The 24680-nt window shown below is 35.7% G+C and overlaps 1 protein-coding gene across 1 annotated transcript in view; it reads right to left on the reverse strand.

The window, feature by feature from the left end:
* Positions 1–2291: 2291 nt before the first annotated feature.
* The window catches only part of LOC121374548 (neurogenic locus Notch protein-like), a 41213-nt gene continuing 18824 nt past the window's right edge, over positions 2292–24680 (reverse strand). Inside the window, exons 4-12 of the mRNA XM_041501653.1 lie at positions 21428–21550; positions 19908–20057; positions 14121–14240; positions 13427–13543; positions 12720–12839; positions 8338–8487; positions 7002–7121; positions 4645–4764; positions 2292–2443 (exon numbers count right to left, since the gene is read on the reverse strand). Of these exons, the coding sequence (XP_041357587.1) occupies positions 2292–2443; positions 4645–4764; positions 7002–7121; positions 8338–8487; positions 12720–12839; positions 13427–13543; positions 14121–14240; positions 19908–20057; positions 21428–21550 (1172 nt within the window). The remainder of the gene's footprint in view (positions 2444–4644; positions 4765–7001; positions 7122–8337; positions 8488–12719; positions 12840–13426; positions 13544–14120; positions 14241–19907; positions 20058–21427; positions 21551–24680) is intronic.

The raw sequence follows: 24680 nt of genomic DNA on the forward strand, positions 1-24680 counted from the left end.
TTTTCTTAGTTTGATGATACCAAATCAGCACATTAATTAATTAATCATCGCTGTTGGATGTCGGACATTTGGTAATTATGACAAGTAGTATGCATTTTCATTGATCAGTATGGAATCTTTTATATGCACTTTACCCAGACAGGATAGCATATACCACGACCGTTGATATATTAGATGAGGAGAACATTCAGAGAATGGGTCCATTGAGGGGGTTCGATACTACGACCGAATCACCGAAGGCGAGTGTATTACCGGCAGAGTTAGATGCCGCACTTATGGTTACGTAGCCATTATTAAATTTTGTAATTAAAATATAAATAACAATTGGAATATGACTATTATGTATTTTATTGAATAAGTATGAATATTATTTATCAGCCTGTATAACACTGTTGCATTAATTGTATATAAGAATGAATGGGAAAATAATTTCAGAAGAGAAACAGATATGGGGAAATTTTATAAACAGGTTTGAGATATTTGTGTTATACTACTTAGAGGTCAACATTTACGAATTTTATTAAACCATCTATTTTAAATATTTAAATGGTACGGTACATTTATAGTTGAAACATATAAATCATACTCTAAATTGTCTTAAAGTTGTATAATAATAATAAAATATTACACAAACATAGAACAATTCATACCATCAGGAAAAGAATACCAGTTCACAAGCATATGGGATAATTTACAACTGTAATCATTTAAAGGCGTTTTCCTCCTTTTTTAAACCAATTCGTCTACGTCAAATAGTATAAGTACTCTATTCTTACACCTTTGAAACACCCATATGATCATTTGGAAAGAAACTATTATTTCTTCCTCTATATACTGGCTTCGGTGGCGTCATGGTTAGGACATCGGTCTACAGGCTGGTAGGTACTGGGTTCGGATCCCAGTCGAGGCATGGAGTTTTTAATCCAGATACCGACTCCAAACCCTGAGAGAGTGCTCCGCAAGGCTCAATGGGTAGGTGTAAACCACTTGCACCGACCAGTGATCCATAACTGGTTCAACAAAGGCCATGGTTTGTGCTATCCTGCCTGTGGGAAGCGCAAATAAAAGATCCCTTGCTGCTAATCGAAATGGGTAGCCCATGTAGTGTGGTCCTTAACCATATGTCTGACGCCATATAACCGTAAATAAAATGTGTTGAGTGCGTCGTTAAATAAAACATTTCTTTCTTTCTTCCTCTATATTGTTGTTACCCCCTTTTCCTGTCCTGTCCAAATTATTCTTCATTAAGCTGTCCTTGTCTTGTTGGTGAGTAAATGTGTAAATATATCTATATGTGTATCAATATGTATGCATATGTATTTGTTTTCATATATAGAGGATTCGTCATGAGTGTTACCACTAGAGCATATTGATTAATTAATAACCGGCTATTTGATGTCAAACATTTGGTAATTCTGACACGAAGTCATCAGAGGAAGGAAGGAAATGGTTTATTTAACGACGCACTCAACACATTTTATTGTCGGTTATATGGCTTAAGGACCACAAAGATATTGAGGGAGGAAACCCGCTGTCTCCACTTCATGGGCTACTCTTTTCGATTAGCAGCAAGGGATATTTCATATGCATCATCCCATACCACGGCCTTTGATGTACCAGGCGGGCTGCACTGGCTGGAGCGAGAAATTCAACAAAGGAAACCGGTATATGTTTTCCATAAGCAGCAATGGATTTTTTTATATGCACTTTCCAACAGAAAGGAAAGTACATGCCACGTTCTTTGGAACCACCGATGTTGCTTGATCCTGCGACGTAAGCACGTCAGGCCAAGTGAGCTAAATCTGGCCGCCTTATGTTTCTAGTGTGGAAAATAGTAACCGAGTCTAAGTTAATTTGTAGTTTTCGAGGTTCTGCCGATATTTGTTGGTAGTATACATACACGAGTATCGAATTTCATTTATCTTATAATACTTATAAAATAACAGTTTAATTCGACATTTAGTAAATCGCAGTCTAAAGTCGCATTCATCTGTACTATGACGTCATGACGATTGGCACAAATGCACTTTGATGTCACACATTTTAACTAAATATAATTAAGATGTGTAAATGTATTGTTGGCTTGTCAACAAATGAACAACTGACAGCAGAGTTAATACATCGACATTTCAAATGGGTTTATGGCATGGATATTATGAGTACCGTAACTTATAGGATAAATATTATATTTCCATGTAATTGTTAACTCACTGAAGACCAAAGCCACATGGATATATAGTGTGATCTTTAAATGTGGCAATTCATGAAATAAATATTTAGTTTTAAAAACGTTAATCGATGCTAGGCCATACAAGGATGTTACCTGTACAGGTTTTTCCATCTCCAGAATATCCACTGTGACAAACACATGTATATGACCCGTCAGTGTTTCTACACTCCGCTTTCAGGTCACATGGATTCTGTTCAGTACACTCGTTTACATCTGAATGCAAAAACTAATTTATTGGCATAAGGACTGTATATTTTTGGTATACATTTCATATTTTAAGAGTCACGTATAATGATGATCAAAGTATATGAATGCGCTTACGGCGTTTTTGTTAATGTTTCACACACTGAACCTTGATATTATGATTACATTTCATCAACCAGTATTTTAGTATATGCTTATATATTTCTATTAATGTGATGACTTTTTGAAACGGTTTCTGACAAATTATGTTTATATGTTTTGGTTATGTTGTTGGTGTTTGATTGTTGTTTTGTTTGTTTATTTTTGGGTTGTTTTCTCTCTCTCTCTCTCTCTCTCTCTCTCTCTCTCTCTTTTTACATTAAAATTGTTAAACTACGCTAACAGAGATTTTCGTCAGTCTGACTATCATAAATAAATTTCACTTTATTATAGTTCGTTTTAAAAACAGGAAGAAGGCTACAAAATGTTCATAATCAGAGTACGTAATTATTTTGCAAACAAACAAAACCAAACGAAACAAACACACGTATGTTGCTTGTGTAAATGAAATAAATTTTATACACTACCAATCTTAGTACTCTTTTAACTTGTATAATCATTGAGTTATGTGTATATCGTATACAGCTGTGCATTAATCATTTATACACACAATGGTCTAGGACAGAGTAGAATTCCATAGAGTTTAGCATGTTAATAATTACTGATTCAATATTTCCGATATTCATATACACATTCTGAAACAATTTTAGTGGTGTTTTTTTTAAGTTCAGAGACGGCGGAGCATGGGTAGTGAATCTTAAGGCTGAGATGAATTTAACCTGTAGAATGCAGGAAATTGCATGTCAGGACATATTGTTTTCAAAGTTTTACCCCCGAACCCCCTTAGAAACTTTGCTTTGCGCCCTTGATCTTGGTCACACACACACACACACACACACACACACACACACACAGATATACACACACACACACACACACACACCAATGTCTACTTGCTTCCGCCGTGACTGGAGTTTATTATTATTATTTTGTTTGCTTGTTTGTTTCGTTGTTGTTTGTGGGGCTTTGTTCATGTTTTTGTTTCTTTGTTGTTTTTTGTTTTGTTTTGGTATTGTTGTTGTTGGGTTTTGTTTTTTTATATCAACTCGGCTATATATTGTGGTTTCACGTCAATTTAAAAGGAAAAGCAACATATTTTCAAACAAAGTAAAGTTTGTTTTATTTAACGACGCCACTAGAGCACATTGATTTTATTTTTATCTTATCATCGGCTATTGGACGTCAAACATATGGTAATTCTGACACGGTTTTATAGAGGAACCCGCTGTCGCCACATAGGCTACTCTTTTACGACAGGCAGCAAGGGATCTTTTATTTGCGCTTCCCACAGGCAGGATAGCACAAACCATGGCCTTTGTTGAACCAGTTATGGATCACTGGTCGGTGCAAGTGGTTTACACCTACCCATTGATCCTTGCAGAGCACTCACTCAGGGTTTGGAGTCGGTATCTGGATTTAAAATCCCATGCCTCGACTGGGATCCGAACCCAGTACCTACCAGCCTCTAGACCGATGGCCATGACGCCACCGAGGCCGATGTGTTTGGAACGAGACAAAACCCAATCTGTTGAATGGAACCATCGATGTTGCTTGATCCTGCGACGTAAAGACGTCAGGCCAAGTGAGCTAAATCTGGCCGCCATATGTTTCTAGTATGGAAAATAGTAACCGAGTCCAAGTTAATTGGTAGTTTTCGAGGTTCTGCCGATATTTGTTGGTAGTATACATACACGAGTATCGAATTTCATTTACCTAATAATACTTATAAAATGAGAGTTTAATTCGACATTTAGTAAATCGCAGTCTAAAGTCGCATTCATCTGCACTATGACGTCATGACGATTGGCACAAATGCACTTTGATGTCACACACTTTAACTAAATATAATTAAGACGTGTAAAAATGTCTTGTTGGCTTGTCAACAAATGAGCAACTGACAGCAGAATTAATACATCGAAATATCAAATGGGTTTATGGCATGGATATTATGAGTAAGTTACAGGATAAATATCATATCTGCATGTAATTGTTAACTCACTGAAGACCAAAGCCACATGGATATATAGTGTGATCTGTAAATGTGGCAATTCATGAAATAAATATTTAGTTTTAAGAAAGTTAATCGATGCTAGGCCAAACAACGATGTTACCTGTACAGGTTTTTCCATCTCCAGAATATCCATTGTGACAAACACATGTATATGACCCGTCTGTGTTGTTACAATTCGCTTTCATGTCACATGGATTCTGTTCAGTACACTCGTTTACATCTGAATGCAAAAATAAATTAATGTATTGGCATTAGGACTATATATTTTTGGTATACTCGTAGTAGTATACATTTCATATTTTATGAGTCACGTATAATGATGATGAAAGAATATAAATGCACTTACCGTGTTTTTGTTAATGTTTCACACACTGAATCTTGATATGATTACATTTCATCAAATAGTATTTTAGTATATGCATATATGTTTCTATTAATGTGATGACTTTTTAAAAAGGTTTCTGGAAAGTAACATAATATGTAGTATCAGATAAATTATGCTTACATGTTTTGGTTGTTGTTGTTGTTGTTGGTGTTTGATTGTTGTTTTGTTTGTTTCTTCTTTTTTTTCTTTCTCTTTTTTTTACATTAAAATTGTTAAACTACGCTAACAGAGACTTTCGTCAATCTGACTATCATAAATAAATTTCACTTTATTATAGCTCGTTTTAAAAACAGGAAGAAGGCTGCAAAATGTTCATAATCAGAGTACGTAATTATTTTGCAAACAAACAAAACCAAACGAAACAAACACACGTATGTTGCTTGTGTAAATGAAATAAATTTTATACACTACCAATCTTAGTACTCTTTTAACTTGTATAATCATTGAGTTATGTGTATATCGTATACACCTGTGCATTAATCATTTATACACACAACGGTCTAGGACAGAGTAGAATTCCACAGAGTTTAGCATGTTAATAATTACTAATTCAATATTTCCGATATTCATATACACATTCTGAAACAATTTTAGTGGTGTTTTTTTTAAGTTCAGAGACGGCGGAGCATGGGTAGTGAATCTTAAGGCTGAGATGAATTTAACCTGTAGAATGCAGGAAATTGCATGTCAGGACATATTGTTTTCAAAGTTTTACCCCCGAACCCCCTTAGAAACTTTGCTTTGCGCCCTTGATCTTGGTCACACACACACACACACACACACACACACACACACACACAGATACACACACACACACACACACACACACACACACACACACACCAATGTCTACTTGCTTCCGCCGTGACTGGAGTTTATTATTATTATTTTGTTTGCTTGTTTGTTTCGTTGTTGTTTGTGGGGCTTTGTTCATGTTTTTGTTTCTTTGTTGCTTTTTGTTTTGTTTTGGTATTGTTGTTGTTGGGTTTTGTTTTTTTATATCAACTCGGCTATATATTGTGGTTTCACGTCAATTTAAAAAGGAAAAGAAACATATTTTCAAACAATGTAAAGTTTGTTTTATTTAACGACGCCACTAGAGCACATTGATTTTATTTTTATCTTATCATCGGCTATTGGACGTCAAACATATGGTAATTCTGACACGGTTTTATAGAGGAACCCGCTGTCGCCACATAGGCTACTCTTTTACGACAGGCTGCAAGGGATCTTTTATTTGCGCTTCCCACAGGCAGGATAGCACAAACCATGGCCTTTGTTGAACCAGTTATGGATCACTGGTCGGTGCAAGTGGTTTACACCTACCCATTGATCCTTGCGGAGCACTCACTCAGGGTTTGGAGTCGGTATCTGGATTACAAATCCCATGCCTCGACTGGGATCCGAACCCAGTACCTACCAGCCTCTAGACCGATGGCCACGACGCCACCGAGGCCGATGTGTTTGGAACGAGACAAAACCCAATCAGCTGAATGGAACCATCGATGTTGCTTGATCCTGCGACATAAACACGTCAGGCCAAGTGAGCTAAATCTGGCCGCCATATGTTTCTAGTATGGAAAATAGTAACCGAGTCCAAGTTAATTGGTAGTTTTCGAGGTTCTGCCGATATTTGTTGGTAGTATACATACACGAGTATCGAATTTCATTTATCTTATAATACTTATAAAATAACAGTTTAATTCGACATTTAGTAAATCGCAGTCTAAAGTCGCATTCATCTGTACTATGACGTCATGACGATTGGCACAAATGCACTTTGATGTCACACACTTTAACTAAATATAATTAAGACGTGTAAAAATGTCTTGTTGGCTTGTCAACAAATGAGCAACTGACAGCAGAATTAATACATCGAAATATCAAATGGGTTTATGGCATGGATATTATGAGTAAGTTACAGAATAAATATTATATCTCCATGTAATTGTTAACTCACTGAAGATCAAAGCCACATGGATATATAGTGTGATCTGTAAATGTGGCAATTCATGAAATAAATATTTAGTTTTAAAAACATTACTCGATGCTAGGCCATACAAGAATGTTACCTGTACAGGTTTTTCCATCTCCAGAATATCCATTGTGACAAACACATGTATATGACCCGTCTGTGTTGTTACAATTCGCTTTCATGTCACATGGATTCTGTTCAGTACACTCGTTTACATCTGAAATTCATTGGCATAAGGACTATATATTTTTGGTATACATTTTATATTTTAAGTCACGTATAATGATGATGAAAGTATATGAATGCACTTACGGTGTTTTTGTTAATGTTTCACACACTGAATCTTGATATGATTACATTTCATCAACTAGTATTTTAGTATATGCTTATATATTTCTATTAATGTGATGACTTTTTAAAAAGGTTACTGGAAAGTAACATAATATGTAGTATCAGATAAATTATGCTTACATGTTTTGGTTGTTGTTGGTGTTTGATTGTTGTTTTGTTTGTTTCCTCTTTTTTTTTCTTTCTCTTTCTTTTTTACATTAAAATTGTTAAACTACGCTAACAGAGACTTTCGTCAATCTGACTATCATAAATAAATTTCACGTCAATTTAAAAAGGAAAAGCAACATATTTTCAACCAAAGTAAAGTTTGTTTTATTTAACGACGCCACTAGAGCACATTGATTTTTTTATCTTATCATCGGCCATTGGACGTCAAATATATGCTCATTCTGACTCTGTTTTATACAGGAAACCCGCTGTCGCCACATAGGCTACTCTTTTACGACAGGCAGCAAGGGTTCGTTTATTTGCGCTTCCCACAGGCAGGATAGCACAAACCATGGCTTTTGTTGAACCAGTTATGGATCACTGGTCGGTGTAAGTGGTTTACACCTACCCACTGAGACTTGCGGAGCACTCACTCAGGGTTTGGAGTCGGTATCTGGATTAAAACTCCCATGCCTCGACTGGGATCCGAACCCAGTACCTACCAGCCTGTAGACCGATGGCCTAACCACGACGCCACCGAGGCCGGTATATAGAGGAAGAAATAATAGTTGCTTTCCAAATGATCATATGGGTGTTTCAAAGGTGTAAGAATAGAGTACTTATACTATTTGACGTAGACGAATTGGTTTAAAAAAGGAGGAAAACGCCTTTAAATGATTACAGTTGTAAATTATCCCATATGCTTGTGAACTGGTATTCTTTTCCTGATGGTATGAATTGTTCTATGTTTGTGTAATATTTTATGGCCTAACCACGACGACACCGAGGCCGGTATATTTTCAAACATGCCAATATGGCTGTCAATTTTCTTTCGTTCTTCCTACTCTTTGTAATGTCTAACACTACTTGTAGTTGTCAGAATTGTTTTATTGTTTTCCATTTACAAACAATATTTATGGCATACAAACACATACCGTGTGTACACTCAGATCCATTCCATCCTACTTGACATCCGTTATCACAGGTACCAGTCGACGAGTTGCAGGATGAATTTCTAGACGAACATTTGCGATCATTACATAACATCCTGCAGTTAAGACCGTATCTAACATTGTCTTTACATGCTGGAAGAAATAATAATAATTTTACAGTGATGGTATATATCTGCCTTCTTATTTTCTGTTGGGTTTTGTTGTGGTTGTCATTTTCGTTTTTTGTTTTTTGTTTTTTGTTTTTTTTTCGGGTTTTTTCTTCTTTCTTTTTTTTCTTCTTTTTTTTTTTTTTAGGGGGGGGAGGGGTGGGGCCGGTGTTTGGTTCGGTCACGTAAAACATGTGTTAAAATTATCGAATAAACTTACGAGTAGTATACATGATTATTTGCACACATTTGATGTTTTGACATACAGCCGATACTCTCGACTCTCTGTTGTCATTCAAAACATCGAAAGTGCAAATACAATGCTTACTATAAGTATGTTTATGCCGGTGTAACAGCCCAAAATATACCCCCCGCCAAACTATACCCGGGGTTAAAGTGGGCTAGCCTGTTTTATACCCCTAACCCTAATCCTAACCCTCATTTTTTATTACTAACCTGTATACAAAATAAATAAAACACTTTAAAAGAAAAGCAACTGAGGTGTATTCTGGACTAGCCTGTTTTATACCCCGGGGTATATTTTGGGTTAGTCCAGTTTATACCCCGGGTATAGTTTGGAGGGGGTATATTTTGGGCTATTACACGGAACTAACTTATGCCACGCCCCTAAAAGTACCCCTAATTGGTCCAAAGCGCCCAATTTGGCACAGTTATTCGTTAGGACCATACAATTGTTTTGAGAGGGGGCTACCCAATTTAGAGGTCAAGCCAAGACAATGTCAAAAGTTAAATTTAGACAATGTCAGGAAAAGCATTTTTAAAGCACTAAACTGGCCACAATTAAACTTTAATATCATAAAGAATATCTGAAATGGGACTGCCCACTTTTAGAAGTCAAGGTCATTCCAAGGTCAAGGTCAAATTGAAATTATATGACATTGGTTGCCAAAACAAAATACATTTGCTGCATTGTAAGATGTTTCCGAGTAATAAAATATGTGTACGATTAAACTTACATATTAAATATATTTTCTTGTTTAAAATATCAGTGTTTGTATATTCAATTTGTTTCTGGTCGTCTTAATATTTCTAAGAAGCCCAAACTGGATTTGGTCTTCAAATAATTTCGTATTTTTTAGGAAATATAACCTAGTACAACATATAACAATCAGAAGCACGTTTAATATACAGCCTCTAATATTTAATGCAGAAAAATATATTTGATACGTAATTACAATCGTTAAAAAGTCTATTTTAGTCGATAACATCTTTAAAAGTGCAGCAAACTCAAGAATGTCCCTTTAAGCCTAAACGTGTTTGGACATTTAATTTATAATAACCTGTTGCTAACTAGGACTAGCACCATCATTTGAATCCAAGATGGTCGCCCAAATAAACATTTAGTCAGGTAGCAGGACACTGAATCTTGCAGTTCGCTACGTACAATTGTTCTTTTCGCTTCTTCACCTTCATCCTCATAACACAGTATACGACTGATTATTACTGCTGAACACAACTACAGAAAACTACACGGTATCTGAACTGTTAACATCCATACTTTGTATTCAGAAAGGAATTTTGTTGTTGTTGAAAAGCGACGATCAATTAGTTGCATGATTTCAGAGAACTGCAATGAACAATGGGTTACAACAAAGGAAATTAAACGAGTGCATCTCATTTTCTGACTTGTGTTCGTTCAGGATGTGATATTGCTGCTATGATATTAAGGGTCTCAAAAGCAATAATTATAAAAATTGTGACAAAATAATTTAAAGTTGTTAACTTTTTAAATTTAAATACTGGTGTGGATAAATCACCCGACAAAATAACGAATTTGTTGCCTCATGCAGATGGTACAGACTCTGGGTTATGGCACTCTCTGAAATCATACAACTGATTCGATGCAGACGTAACCAAACTACGTTAACATTGTGCGTGTTCAAAGTGACGTTTTTTAAAAATCTGTGTACATTGCTAGGCCACTGGCTGTGTATTTTCAAAACTGAAAACTTTTTGGAGAAGCAACCCTTTTGTTAGACAATATTATATATATAACCTGATGCATGTAGTAATAACTGCAATGTTATTGTGAACAGACTTGATGTTGGTCGAATTACATTGTTGGTGTGATCATTTGTCTGTCTGAATGAAATGCATACTCATTATCAAGAGACAGAGCAAGGGAATGATACAGACTTGATTTGACAGTTCTTAACGAAACATCAATCATTGCTTATTTATCAGACTACGGACATGGTCTATATGATGCGACATTACTTGTAGATGGGTGGACCCCATATGATGAAGACGGGCGGCCTAATAAATAGTATTGTTAAAGGGACAGACCCTAGTTTTTAAACATTATGGCATATTTTTCACTATTAAATGTTATGATAGATAAATCAACCATTACTTATATTTTGTTGTTTAGATTATTCATTTCCATACAACCGAAATGTTTAAGGTCATCCTGGTTTTCTAATGCCACAAAATGCGAAAATTGAATGTCTTGTATTTAAAGTGAAACATATTTATTTATTAAAGCAGAATGTAAGATATAGTAATTTTTTGGTGTTCTTGGATTTAAATGATGCTTTCCTTGACACTTAAGACGTTATCACTAACATCAAAATCTTGCCCTAGTTAATGTATAGTACGATACATTACAATTTTATTGTTCTGGCTGATATTGTGGTGGCCATCTTGAATTTAAATGATGTTAAAATATTGCCAGTTCTGTTTTGACAAAAATCATCGACGCCATCTTGAATATTTCAAACTGTTAATTGGCGCCAAATTTGTATTCTCCGAATCCTACAATTTCAAAGATGCAAACAAAACGATTTTTTTTTTCGAGAGTTTTGCAATCAAAGTACTGGTTTAATTGTGCGATATTTAGCGTTCTTTTCTGCATTTCTTGAATACAATTTTAATTTGACCATGACATTTAAATTGGGGGAGTCGCATTTTAAACCTAAATATATGTCTGATGTAACTAAAGTATTATTTGAAATAGCTTTTCTGTATATTGTCCAAACGTGACCTTTTACCGTGATCTGACCTTGACCTCTAAACAAATGTGTATTGTCCTACATTACAACTGTGTCAAATGTTGTACTTCAGGCCAGTAAGTCACGCTAATTCCCCTAAGACATTCCACAATAAGGGATGTTGTATGACGCGATAAGGACGTTGGGTTCAGTGTGAGGTGGGGTTTAAAAAGTGTGTGGTTATACAGATGTACTGCAAATTGTGTCATTTGGAAAACAACCCAAGCGTGGTACAATGTTTTAAAAATACTTAGCTATTACATAGCTGTGTTAAGCACTGCTTAGAAGAAGACAGCAGGATTGGATGTTATATCAAGGTAGTTGACTGGTTAGTGTCTTATCTCAAAAGACGAAGTATAGGTATTACTTTTTCCAACGGAGGAGGTGACAGTGCCAACTTTATGTTGATATTTAACGTTTTTAATAAAAATACTTAAGACTTTAATTAATTCTTCACGTTTAGGTCCATTTCTTACAAACTACATGACCTAGATCAATGAAACATGGGTTGTAGATGTATCTATGAATGTTCTGCTCAATACATGTCGAAACATTCTTAAAAACAAACCCTTCAAAACATTATTATTAACAAACATTGACATAAACATCTATGGGTGACATCATATAATGTTATAGTAGGCAAGACATTTAATTTGGCAAAATTCTTGTTCTTTTACTATTGCGTCTTTAATGTTCGTGATAACTACTACTCCGCACGAAACGGAGAGAGAGAGAGAGAGAGAGAGAGAGAGAGAGAGAGAGAGAGAGAGAGAGAGAGAGAGAGAGAGAGAGAGACGGATTACAATGTCTTCATCGTTTTGCACATGTATTTATGTTTTCTTGTGGATGGTTGGTCTACATATAGACAATACATTACAGCGCTTCGTGGTAGCATCAAGACCTTATCAACATATCCCTTTGACTCTGCTTTGTGCGAATATATTTGATTTTTATTATGGCAATGAATTTGCTGTTCAAATTGTGTCATTAAAAATTACAGTTATGGCGGCATATGACAGAACGGTCATATAGCACATCGTGATTATGTTAAGTAACGTGCAATACTCTATTGTTTAACGATTACTCAATTCATATATATCGGACTATTCTAGCCATAAACTTACTTACAAACGGTATCAATAGTTCAGTTAAATATTAAATACAGAACACTTCAAGCCAAGACGACAATATCAAAGTTTTCAATTACCTGTACAAGTTGTTCCATCTCCAGAAAATCCACTACGGCAATCGCATGTATATGATCCGTCTGTGTTGCTGCAGGAAGCATTCGTATCACATGGTTTCTGTTCAAGACACTCATCCACATCTTTAATTAAATTTATCATAGGCATGTTAGGATTTAACAAAGATCAAACATAGACATTATAATATAACGTTCAAGCATACAATATAGTGTCTTTCAATCAAAGGGAATTGTTTTCTCTCTCAAACAGTGAACTCATTTTTAAACTAGACAAAAGGTCAACACGAGCGAACGTACTATATATTAAACGTAATACTCAGGACAGCATAACACAACAGCTATTGTAGATGCCAGAGAGTGTTCATGTGCTATTGTAGATGCCAGAGAGTGTCCATGTGCTATTGTAGATGCCAGAGAGTGTCCATATGCTATTGTAGATGCCAGAGAGTGTCCATGTGCTATTGTAGATGCCAGAGAGTGTCCATGTGCTATTGTAGATGCCAGAGAGTGTCCATGTGCTATTGTAGATGCCAGAGAGTGTCCATGTGCAAGTTTCAAAGTAACAAAAGTATTATCATGTTGTGGTATCTTAAACAAACTAAAATGGAATGGTTGTCAATCAGAGCGTACTTATTTATGAAGTGTATTAAAACATGTATTTGTGGATGTATTTATTTTGAAATACATCTATTTTAATCAATATTAATTACCTGTACAATTTTGTCCATCTCCAGAATATCCAGTTTGGCAAGTGCATGTATATGATCCATCTGTGTTGGTGCAGTTTCCATTCAGACCACATGGATTCTGTTCACACTCGTTGATATCTGAGTTTAATGATAAATGGTTTGATTATTGATATCACTTGACAAATCATCGTTAAATGTGTATCTTTTCAAACTATTTTGACGAGTATTAAGATAAAACATGTCTTTGATGTAAAAAGTAAGTTTGTTTTATTCAACGACGCTACTAGAGCACATTGATTTTTTATCTTATCATCGGCTATTGGACGTCAAACATATGGTCATTCTGACACTGTTTTTTTAGAGGAAACCCGCTGTCGCCACATAGGCTACTCTTTTACGACAGGCAGCAAGGGATCTTTTATTTGCGCTTCCCACAGGCAGGATTGCACAAACCATGGCCTTTGTTGAATCAGTTATGGATCACTGGTCGGTGCGAGTGGTTTTACACCTACTCATTGAGCCTTGCGGAGCACTCACTCAGGGTTTGGAGTTGGTATCTCGATTAAAAATCCCATGCCTCGACTGGGATCCGAACCCAGTACCTTCCAGCCTGTATACAGATGGAGTAACCACGACGCCACCGAGGCCGGTCCTGTATTTGATGTAACACTACTACGTAACACTGCTATATTTTAAGCTAACGTGGTTTCATTACCTGTACAATTGTGTCCATCTCCAGAATATCCAGTTTGGCAAGTGCATGTATAAGATCCAGCTGTGTTGGTGCAGTTTGCGTTCAGACTACATGGATTCTGTTCCGTACACTCGTTGATATCTAAGTGTAATGATAAATGGTTTGATTATTGATATCACATCGTTAAGTGTGTGTCTCTACAAACTAGGTTGACGTGTATTAAGATAAAACATATCTTGTGCACACTATTCATCTATCTGGGTTGTCTGTCCATGACAGTATTAATGGTTATTTGGTAGTGAATGAGAGACAAATTGGTGTGATCATCTTACACGTGTTCGCACATGGAGTGAGTCCGCTACAAGGATGGGAACCCAATACCTGTCAACCTTAACGTCAATGGTTTCACCAAGATGTGCCTAACACCTGTGAATTGTATTGCAACGTGCATACATGCATATACACATGTACAGTACACGTGCGTGTATATGTAAGTATGCATATAAACATACACGTACACTTATATATACAAACACATACACATGCAAATACCTTCATACATACATACATACATACATACATACATACAAAACAAATTATAGATATTGATACATCTACACATACTTGTCACTATAAGGTTTTCCCACAAGTTCATGTACATTAAGGGTCGGCCACGTATATCTTCGGTTAATTAAAAAAAACCAAATTCAGAATGTTTCAGTGCATGGAACTGCGGGCGATTCAGTGCAGAAAGTTCGAGTCACAGCAAGATACAATTTACGAGGCCAAAAATGACTTTAATTATCGTGTCCGTGTCCGTGCGTTAATATGTATGCATATATTAAAACAAGTTAAAGTTGTTTTGTTCGACGACATCGCTAGTGCACATTTATTTATTGATCATTGGCTATTGGATGTTAAACATTTGGTAACTAGTCTTTGAGAGGAAAGAAAAAAGAAAGAAAGAAATATTTTATTTAACGACGAACTCAACACATTTTATTTACGGTTATATGGCGTCAGACATATGGTTAAGGACCACACAGATTTTGAGAGGAAACCCGCTGTCGCCACTACATGGGCTACTCTTTCCGATTAGTAGCAAGGGATCTTTTATTTGCGCTTCCCACAGGCAGAATAGCACAAACCATGGCCTTTGTTGAACCAGTTATGGATCACTGGTCGGTGCAAGTGGTTTACACCTACCCATTGAGCCTTGCGGAGCACTTATTCGGGGTTCGGAGTCGGTATCTGGATTAAAAGTCCCATGCCTCGACTGGGATCCGAACCCAGTACCTACCAGGCTGAAGACCGATGGCCTTACCACTACGTCACCGAGGCCGGTTCTTTGAGAGGAAACCCGCTACAAGTAGCAAGGGATGTTATATGTACCATCCCAGAGATAGGATATCACATACAACGTACTTTGATATATCAGTGTTGATGCACTTGCTGGAACGAGAAATAGTCCAAAGTGCCCACCGACGGGGATCGATCCTAGACCTACTGCGCCTCAGGCGAGCGTTTTACCACCGGGATAAATCCCGCCCTATGTATGTCCTAGTCAAATCCGACATACATACACTATATACATGCACGCACGCACGCACACACACACATATACATACATACGTGAATGCATACATGTATGCATGCACGCACGCGCGCGCACACACACACACACAAACACACACACACACACACACATTAATATCAGACAAATGAAAATGTTTACATACATACATACATATACATGTACATACATGCATACATACACATACTTTTTTTGCAAATGTTACGTTTATGTCCTATTCGATATTTGTTTTCTTTGCATTTACATGAAAACAAACCCAAACCCCGACAGGTTTTATATACAAATCATCATATAAAATGCACGAAGTTGACTTAATTCCACCTTTTAAAAATCTCTGTGTCTTTTGAATGCACGTTATTTCTCCTATAAATAACTAAGGTCATTTGCATATCAAAACATTGGGATCTGAGGCTACGTGAAGGCCATTATAGCTTGTTTCACTAAATCAAGGTTATTATTGTTTTGCAGTGTGTAACAGCATTGTCTAATCTTTCCGTTAAACATAGATGTAAACAAACAGAACATGTAACCCTTTCTTGTAGGTGCATTATATTTAATAAATTTAGCTAATGTATTATGTATTTTTGTTTTATTATATCAATTATATATTAGCATACCATACCTAACCTAACACCACTGAGGTGTAGCACAGTAATAAACACAAATCTCCTCACACACCGCAGGAATGTGCTTTCCAAATTTATAAATAAATTTAATGCAGGGCCGGACCCAGAAGACCGGGGGGGGGGAATAAAATGTCAAAGGCCACCAACATCAAATAATAATAAAAATGTTATTTAATTTGCCTCTAAATTGGGAACTCATACGTATGTGTATATATATATTATATATATATATATATATATATATATATATATATATATATATATATATATATATATATATATAGTATTTAGGGTGGTGCTAGGGGCTGGGGTTTGGGGGTTGGGTATTACATTTGTAATGCGAAAAACCAAAGGTCTATTGTTCGGACTCGTATGGGTTCAACCACTTTTTCATCCTGCAGACACAGCCCTGAATGTTCAAAATACGATAGCATTGCTTGGTCAATAACATCATTATTTCGATCTATGACTGCACGTGCTATTGTAGCAATGTGTAAACCACGTAAAATACAAGTTAGGTAGGGTATATAAATTCATTGAAAATGTATTAGTCGACATTCTTGTTATTGTTATTTGAGGAAAAATATGGGTAAATCGAAAAACACTTCAGTTGATGTAAAATCGTGTATTAAGAACGTTTTCGATTATTTTGAAGATGAATATCAGCGCGTTAGACCTAGGTATGCTTCTTATCGAATTGTCGATCGAGTTGCCGCTGCACTTAAAGTTTCGGTTTCAACAGTAAAAAGAACTGTGAAAAATCTAAGCTCTACGAATCCAAGCACAGAAATCACTGTTAAAAAACGCGACCGAAAACTCATCGATTTATTTGATAAAGATGTTATTAGACGACGAGTATACAGATTTTATAGAGAGGGCGAATTACCTACATTACATAAGATTAACGTGGCTTTAAGGGAGGAATGTGGAATCAACATATCCATATCAACTTTACGAAGAACACTTCATGACCTCGATTTTAAATACCAACATATGTCTACAACCGGAAAAGTGATTTTTGAGGACGCCAATATATCAGACAGGAGACTGTCCTATCTCCATGAAATATCCAGTTTACGAGAACAGGGGTATTTAATAGTGTATCAAGATGAGACCTGGGTGAATGTCAACCACACAACATCCCACCACTGGACAGATATCCACCCGGGCACAAGTACCGCCAATCACCTGCCGAAATCAGACGCTGTTGATCGAGTTCCTAAACTCTGTTCGGTGACTGGGAAGGGAAAAATACTTATTATTTGTCATGCTGGCTGTGATAAATATGGATTGATAGATGGCTGTGAATTGATCTTTGAGGCTAAAAAACCCAGACGGAGACTATCATGGTGAGATGAATCATGAAAATTTCATCAAATGGTTTGAAGAACAACTTATGCCTTCTCTACCAGAACCTTCTGTTATCGTCATGGATAACGCAAGCTACCACAACAAATTAACTGAGATTACACGATGTCCTGCACTAAACGCTAAAAAGGAAGAAATTCAGTCGTGGCTACGAAACAAAAATATACCTTTTGAGAGTAACATGACAAAGCCAGTTCTTTATGAACTTGTGAAAAGTAACAAATGTGCAAAGCAATTTGTTACTGATGATATTGCTGAACGCCATGGACACTTGTGTCTAAGACTGCCGCCAAGACATTCTGAACTCAATCCGATAGAACTGATCTGGAGTCAAGTCAAAGGGCACATAGCTCGTCATAATGATGGTAAAATGACCACGGTGCGGAGAGAACTTACACATGCATTGAACTCTGTCACACCTACACACTTCTCTGACGCAGTTAAACATGTAATAAAGATCGAAGAAGATTTTAGAAAACAAAATAGTTTTATAAGAAATAAAATACCCCCTGTGATAGTCCCCCTTAACGAAGATAGTGATGAAGAAATGAGTTCGTCGACTGATTAAGTTATTTCTCCATACCCATCAGGAGTATTACTTTAATGTATGCATGAACTCTTTAACACCAAAAACTATTTATTTCCATATCATTCACTATCAAACAACCTAACAACCTATAAACAAATCGACTAGAAATGCATATAGACTACACATACATTCGAGAGAAATGCTTATTTAACGACACACTCAACGCATTTGATATACGTTTATGTGGCGTCAGACAAAACGGTTAAGGAGCATTATGACAGTGAGAAAGAAACTCGCTACCGCCACATGGGCCACTGTTTCCGATAAGCAATTTTGATAAGCAATAAGGGACGTTTTATATGCACCATCCCACAGACAGGATAGCACATACCACAGCCTTTATACATCAGTTGTGGTGCACAGGCTGGAACTAGACACAACCCAATGGGTCCACCATGTGGGATCGATCAGTCGACCTACCATGAGCGAACGCTTTACCTCTGAGCTACGTTCCGCTCCATATACAAAAGAAGCCTTAAGTGGGGTTGGGGTTGTGCAGAGGGTCCCACCTCCACCAATCGCATGCATACCATATTCTTCTCTCTCTCTCTCTCCCTATAACCATATAACCATAGATTAAAATATGTTGAGTGCGTCGTTACATAAATGACGTATATCTCTCTCTCTCTCTCTCTCTCTCTCTCTCTCTCTCTCTCTCTCTCTCTCTCTCTCTCTCTCTCTCTCTCTCTCTCTCTCTCCCTTCAGCGCGCGCGCTTGTGTATTCCACAATATAATGATAATATTTGATACATATTTTTTTTTTAAACTGAGGTTTTGTCACTTGAACTCCCCACCTGAATCCGCGCCTGCTTCATGTTTACAGATATTTTCTTAAATATAGGTCATACTACGATTTGTGCGGATAGGACGATAGAACCGAACATTAGTTTGAAACGCACTATAGAATGATGCTTTTGATATGCAAATGACCGTACTTATTTATAGGAGAAATAACGTGCATTCAAAAGACACAGAGATTTTTAAAAAGTGGAATTAAGTCAACTTCGTGCATTTTATATGATGATTTGTATATAAAACCTGTCGGGGTTTGGGTTTGTTTTCATGTAAATGCAAAGAAAACAAATATCGAATAGGACATAAACGTAACATTTGCAAAAAACTTTGGGTCTAAATAATTGAACAGGATAATAGTACATATGCAAACACATACAGAAACACAGGTAGCTTTGTTAAAAAAAACAAAAACACATTTCTACAAATTAAACAACGGAATATTTACCCTATTCTGCATAACTTGGAATAAAATGTGTGTTGATTGTGGTTGATTGCAAGTGACTTTCTTGATAATAACGCTGGCCTGGGTTTGTTGAGAAGCTTTAAAACTAAGATTCTTTATTATAAAACAATCTGAGTTAATAATAATTTTGAGATAGTTTTGTGTTAGGATCAGTTCCAGTGTATAGTATATATTAAATAATTATATGTGGTAAAGCGTAACACCTAATAAAATTAGTCATCTAAAAATACGTCACTTCCTCTCTTTGTGTGTAGCTTGAGTCAGATAGACGTGTTTGGAAATTTATTCACTGGACGCCTACATATGGTTTTAAATATAAATGTATTTTTTATCTGATATTAATGTCCAAGTCATGGTAATGTTCATGTTATACCTTGGGTACAGTCCACTTCTCGCCACCCCTGTTTACATCCTCCATTACAAGCTCCAGTTTTTGCATTACAGGTGGAGCTAGTTGTAGCACAGCTCCGATCTGAACAAGGCTTGATGCAGTTAGGACCATACTTGATGTTAGACTCACATGCTGTAACAACAACACAGAATGAATAACACAAAACATCACCATCATTATCGTCATTATTACAATTATATTATTATTACTGCTACTACTACTATTACTACTACCACTACTACTACTACTTATTATTATTATTATTATTATTATTATTATTATTATTATTATCGTTATAATCTTATGATTAAGTTAGGCTCTTCATATATTATTATTTTTAAACTATATGTTTGTTTATTTCTTCGCCTCTATTCCGTTTTTCAAGCAAACGAGAAAAGATATGTTCGGTAGGAGATATTTTAAAGGGACAGACCCTAGTTTTAAATACTATAACATATGTTTTACTATTAAAGCCGTTTCTGATCACTGAAATCAAACATTACTTATATTTTATTGTTTAGAGTATCCATTTCCGTAGAACCGAAGTGTTTCTGGTCATCCTGTTGTTTCTAATATTACCAAATGCATTTTTATTTTTGGAAACGCTCGTGCGTCTAAGAAGTAGCGGTTATTGATTCGAATTTTTGTCTATTTTTAATGATATTTTCCTGTTTTAACGTCACAGACTCTTATTTCACTCTATTGTAACTTTATCCAAGTGTGTTACAGGTTTGTAGATTAATTAAACCTGTGTCCATTTTTACGAGTTAAAACTAGGGTCTGCACCTTTAACATATAATATTTGTATTTTTAGCACAGCTCTTTACACTGTTTTTTAGTTTAACTCTTGAATTTTTATACTGCTGTTGATCATCACATCATTGATGTATTTTTACCTTGGTTTGACACCCACTAGCCGATGTGTTTTAACGGAATATATTAGGTGCTGCTAGACTCGCATGTGCAACGCATTACCTCTTAAAGGGACATTCCTGAGTTTGCTGCACTTTTTAAGATGTTATCGACTAAAAGAGACGTTTTAACGATTGTAATTACATATCAGATATATTTTTCTGCATACAATATTAGTGGCTGTATATTAAACGTGTTTCTGATCGTTCTAATATTTGTACTAGGTTAAATTTCATTTTATTTCCTAAAATATTGTTTTTTCGTACGTACGAAATCATTTGAAGACAACATCCAGTTTGGGCTTCTTACAAATATTAAGACGACCAGAAACACACCGAATATACAGATATTGATATTCTAAACAAGAAAATATATTTAATATGTAAGTTTAATCGTAGAAATATTTTATTAGTCGGAAACATCTTACAATGCAGCAAACTCAGGAATGTCCCTTTAATTGTTAATATCGGCTTTGTTGTTCAGATTCCTAGAGCCAATTCTACTCTGTATTTTGGTTAATAACTGTATTGAGCAAATGAGTCCGTTCATGATTACAGTTTCCATACTTGCAGATTCACAATTTTAGTTACCTTTACAGGTGAGTCCATCTCCGGAAAATCCAACTTTGCAAGTACATGTATAAGATCCATCTGTATTTCCACAAACTGCATTGGTGTCACATGGATACGTTCCAGTCTCACACTCGTTTATATCTGAGTAACCAGATATTAACCAAAACAAAATGGCGAATGTATTAATAATCAGGACTTTATATAATATGAATTATATTCTGCACTACATTAGTGCACATGTGATTTATCTGATTAGTATCATATTATAAACCCACTGTAATGAATGGATGAATCAACCAATCAATGAAACATATTTGGCATTAATCGAGTGTATATCGGGTGTTATTTTAACAGGGTCCTAATTCCCTATTCTAATGTGTTATTTTCACAATTATATCTATGGTATAAATATTTTTTGCACTATACTAAAAGAAGGCTATTTTAAACTGCCCAGAGTTAAAATAAATTTTAGTTACTTTTACTCGTCAAGATCTGAATTTAAGAGTAAATTACGTTATGCAATAACCTGTTAAACTGTTAATATATATACTGAGACACTTTCAAAACGCAATTTGGTTTTAATGTGACACTAACAAAAATATCTAATGTATATCTATGAATGTATGACTATAACATGCTAAGATGTATTCCTGCCTGTCAACATGGGTTTCTGAGTTGACAACGAGGATCTTTTCATGCAATTAACACAAAATCTGAAAACTCAAAATTTGGTGTAAAACTGAAAATGTGTGTAATATGTTCACAATACTTTGCACGTGCACATTGCATACGTTGGACACATACAAGGCACATATGTTTTATTTCAACTAGTCAAACTCGTTTATTGCTAGGCTATAAAGCATTCCCATATCCCTGTGCCATGCATATGTTGTTAACCATTAAGGTACAGCAGACGTAATATGTTTATAGGTTTGACGAGATTTGCGAACACAGCATATTTCCGTTTTACCTTGATAACCATGGTATGTAATCTGGCGATGATATCTTTACTAATTCAGACACAAATCAAATAAATGTTGTGATATTTTGTTTTAAATACAGAATTAGTTATTGTATGTGAAAAGCTGAACATATTTTGCAAAATGTTTCAACCACTGAAATAGTGTTATAGTTAACCCTTTAATTATTTTAGGACAGCAATATGATCTAGAGACTGAAACTCTCCCCTCACAAGGCAAGTTTCAAACACAATATTACCTGATTCAGTAATGATATTTAAAATCAATTTACTAGTGAGATACAGCAACACGTTATGACAAGACCAGCCACATAAAAACTGACCAATGGTAGGCATAGAAGTATTCAACGATATATTTAAATTTTGAACTTTGAACCATTTCGATGCTAAAACATCATATCTGAAAATTGTGGTTTATCGAGTACGTAAAGAATGTGTAACTGATTATATACTCAGAAATAATGTTCTCGTGAATACAAGACGTTTAACAAGATATGTCATGCAGTGTGCAAGAGGACAAATTCCATTTATTGTGACAATATATATACTTATGAAGGCAGACACGATAAATTACACACCCGTTGGTGAGAACATCATGTGTTATATTTGATAATACATAGGTGTTTACACACATATGTGTGTTAACAATTTCAAGACATACGACTGGCTGCTCCTAGGTGATGACCAGGTTACTAATGTCATACGTCCAGTAAACAAACAGGTCGAAATCGATTACACTGTGATATATAGTTAACCTGGCAATCATGCGTCTGTGCAAAGGGTTGTAAATATCTTTGAGTCAATAAATATGTTAAAACTTGCTTAAAACCTGGTTGTTGAGGATATATAAGAAATATAATAATGCATTCCTGTCCTTTAAATACCATATATCTCACAATCCGTTTAAAAACGTATCAAACTCGATTTCGCTCGTTAGATACATTTTAAAACAACTCATTGTGAGATACATGGTATTTAACGGCCACTCATGCATTATTCTCTATATAACCACATAACATTACTCTATATGGTATTTTGTAGACTTTATTGGTATATTATAACACAACTTCAAGGACACGTGACTAAATTTAGTGTAAAATATAAAGTGACGTAATGTTACCAAAAATATATAATGTCCTAGATATCAGTACAACAAAATGATCCATTTGTCATTATTTTAATTGTCGGTGTTACTCAACCAATGAATCACGCTGTGAACAATTGCGTTGCATCATGTGTTCCATTCCATGTATGTCCTGAGACTGCAGCAGGTAGAAAACAAATGAAAACGTTTACTTGTTTGAAACGGTAAATTTAACCTACCCTTGGCCACCCTGTTGTATTTTATTACAAGGTTATTGTGTTTGCTGTTTCATATGTTGCCAATGTAATTAGTATTTCCAGTATCTGTACCACATAGCTGCTGCAACACAATGTAAAAGTCTGTACATATGAATATGTTTTTACCTGGCGGCATTATAAATTAAGCGTTGTTGTTAACAAATGACCTTTACAACAACAGTCCCGTTGTTAATTATTTATTGTTAACATATACTTAATGTTAGCAAACAAGCTGCAGTCCCTGCTCATTGGTTAAGCTGGCATAAATTACTTTTAAACAACCACTATACTGTTTCAAACAGTGTTTATAACGTCGATGTTGCCTTTGACAAAAGTCGTACTAGTTTCGAATCCTAGAAACATGTACTTTGTATTTTTATGTGTATATGTTCCACGTATATACTTTGCATGTCCAACACTTTGGGATGTGTGAACACAAAATACATGCTGTAACAGACTGACGTATACTCGACGTGGCCAGTTTCATTGTGACAGAACCATGTCACAATTGTATTGTATGCATGGGATAAAAGGGGGGAATTATTCTCCTACTAGTGGGAGTGCCCAAAGTGGCATGTGAAAAGTAAGTAAAATCAGTATAGCATTTCCCTTCCCCTATTCCCCCACCTTTCAATGACATGAGATAATTCAGATATAGTTCAGTTCGTCTTACTACAATTAACTAACATGCAGCTGCTGACAACGTTTCTGCAGCCGATTTTATTTTGTATAATGACAGATTTTACACGATTTCATATCAGAAACACAACAGAAAGCTGCAAAGCTGTCCTTTCAAAAACACACCTGTTCTTTGGGGATTTTAGAAATCTGTCAAGACGTTTACTTAATGTGATTTGGTTCCAAGCACCAGTAGACATTCTACGTCAGCAAAAGACGCCTGAACCTTCAATACGTATTTTGGCTCGGTTTCTTGAACACATTGAGTTACGA

Source organism: Gigantopelta aegis, chromosome 6 (assembly GCF_016097555.1).
Source record: "Gigantopelta aegis isolate Gae_Host chromosome 6, Gae_host_genome, whole genome shotgun sequence".
Lineage (NCBI taxonomy): Eukaryota > Metazoa > Mollusca > Gastropoda > Neomphalida > Peltospiridae > Gigantopelta > Gigantopelta aegis.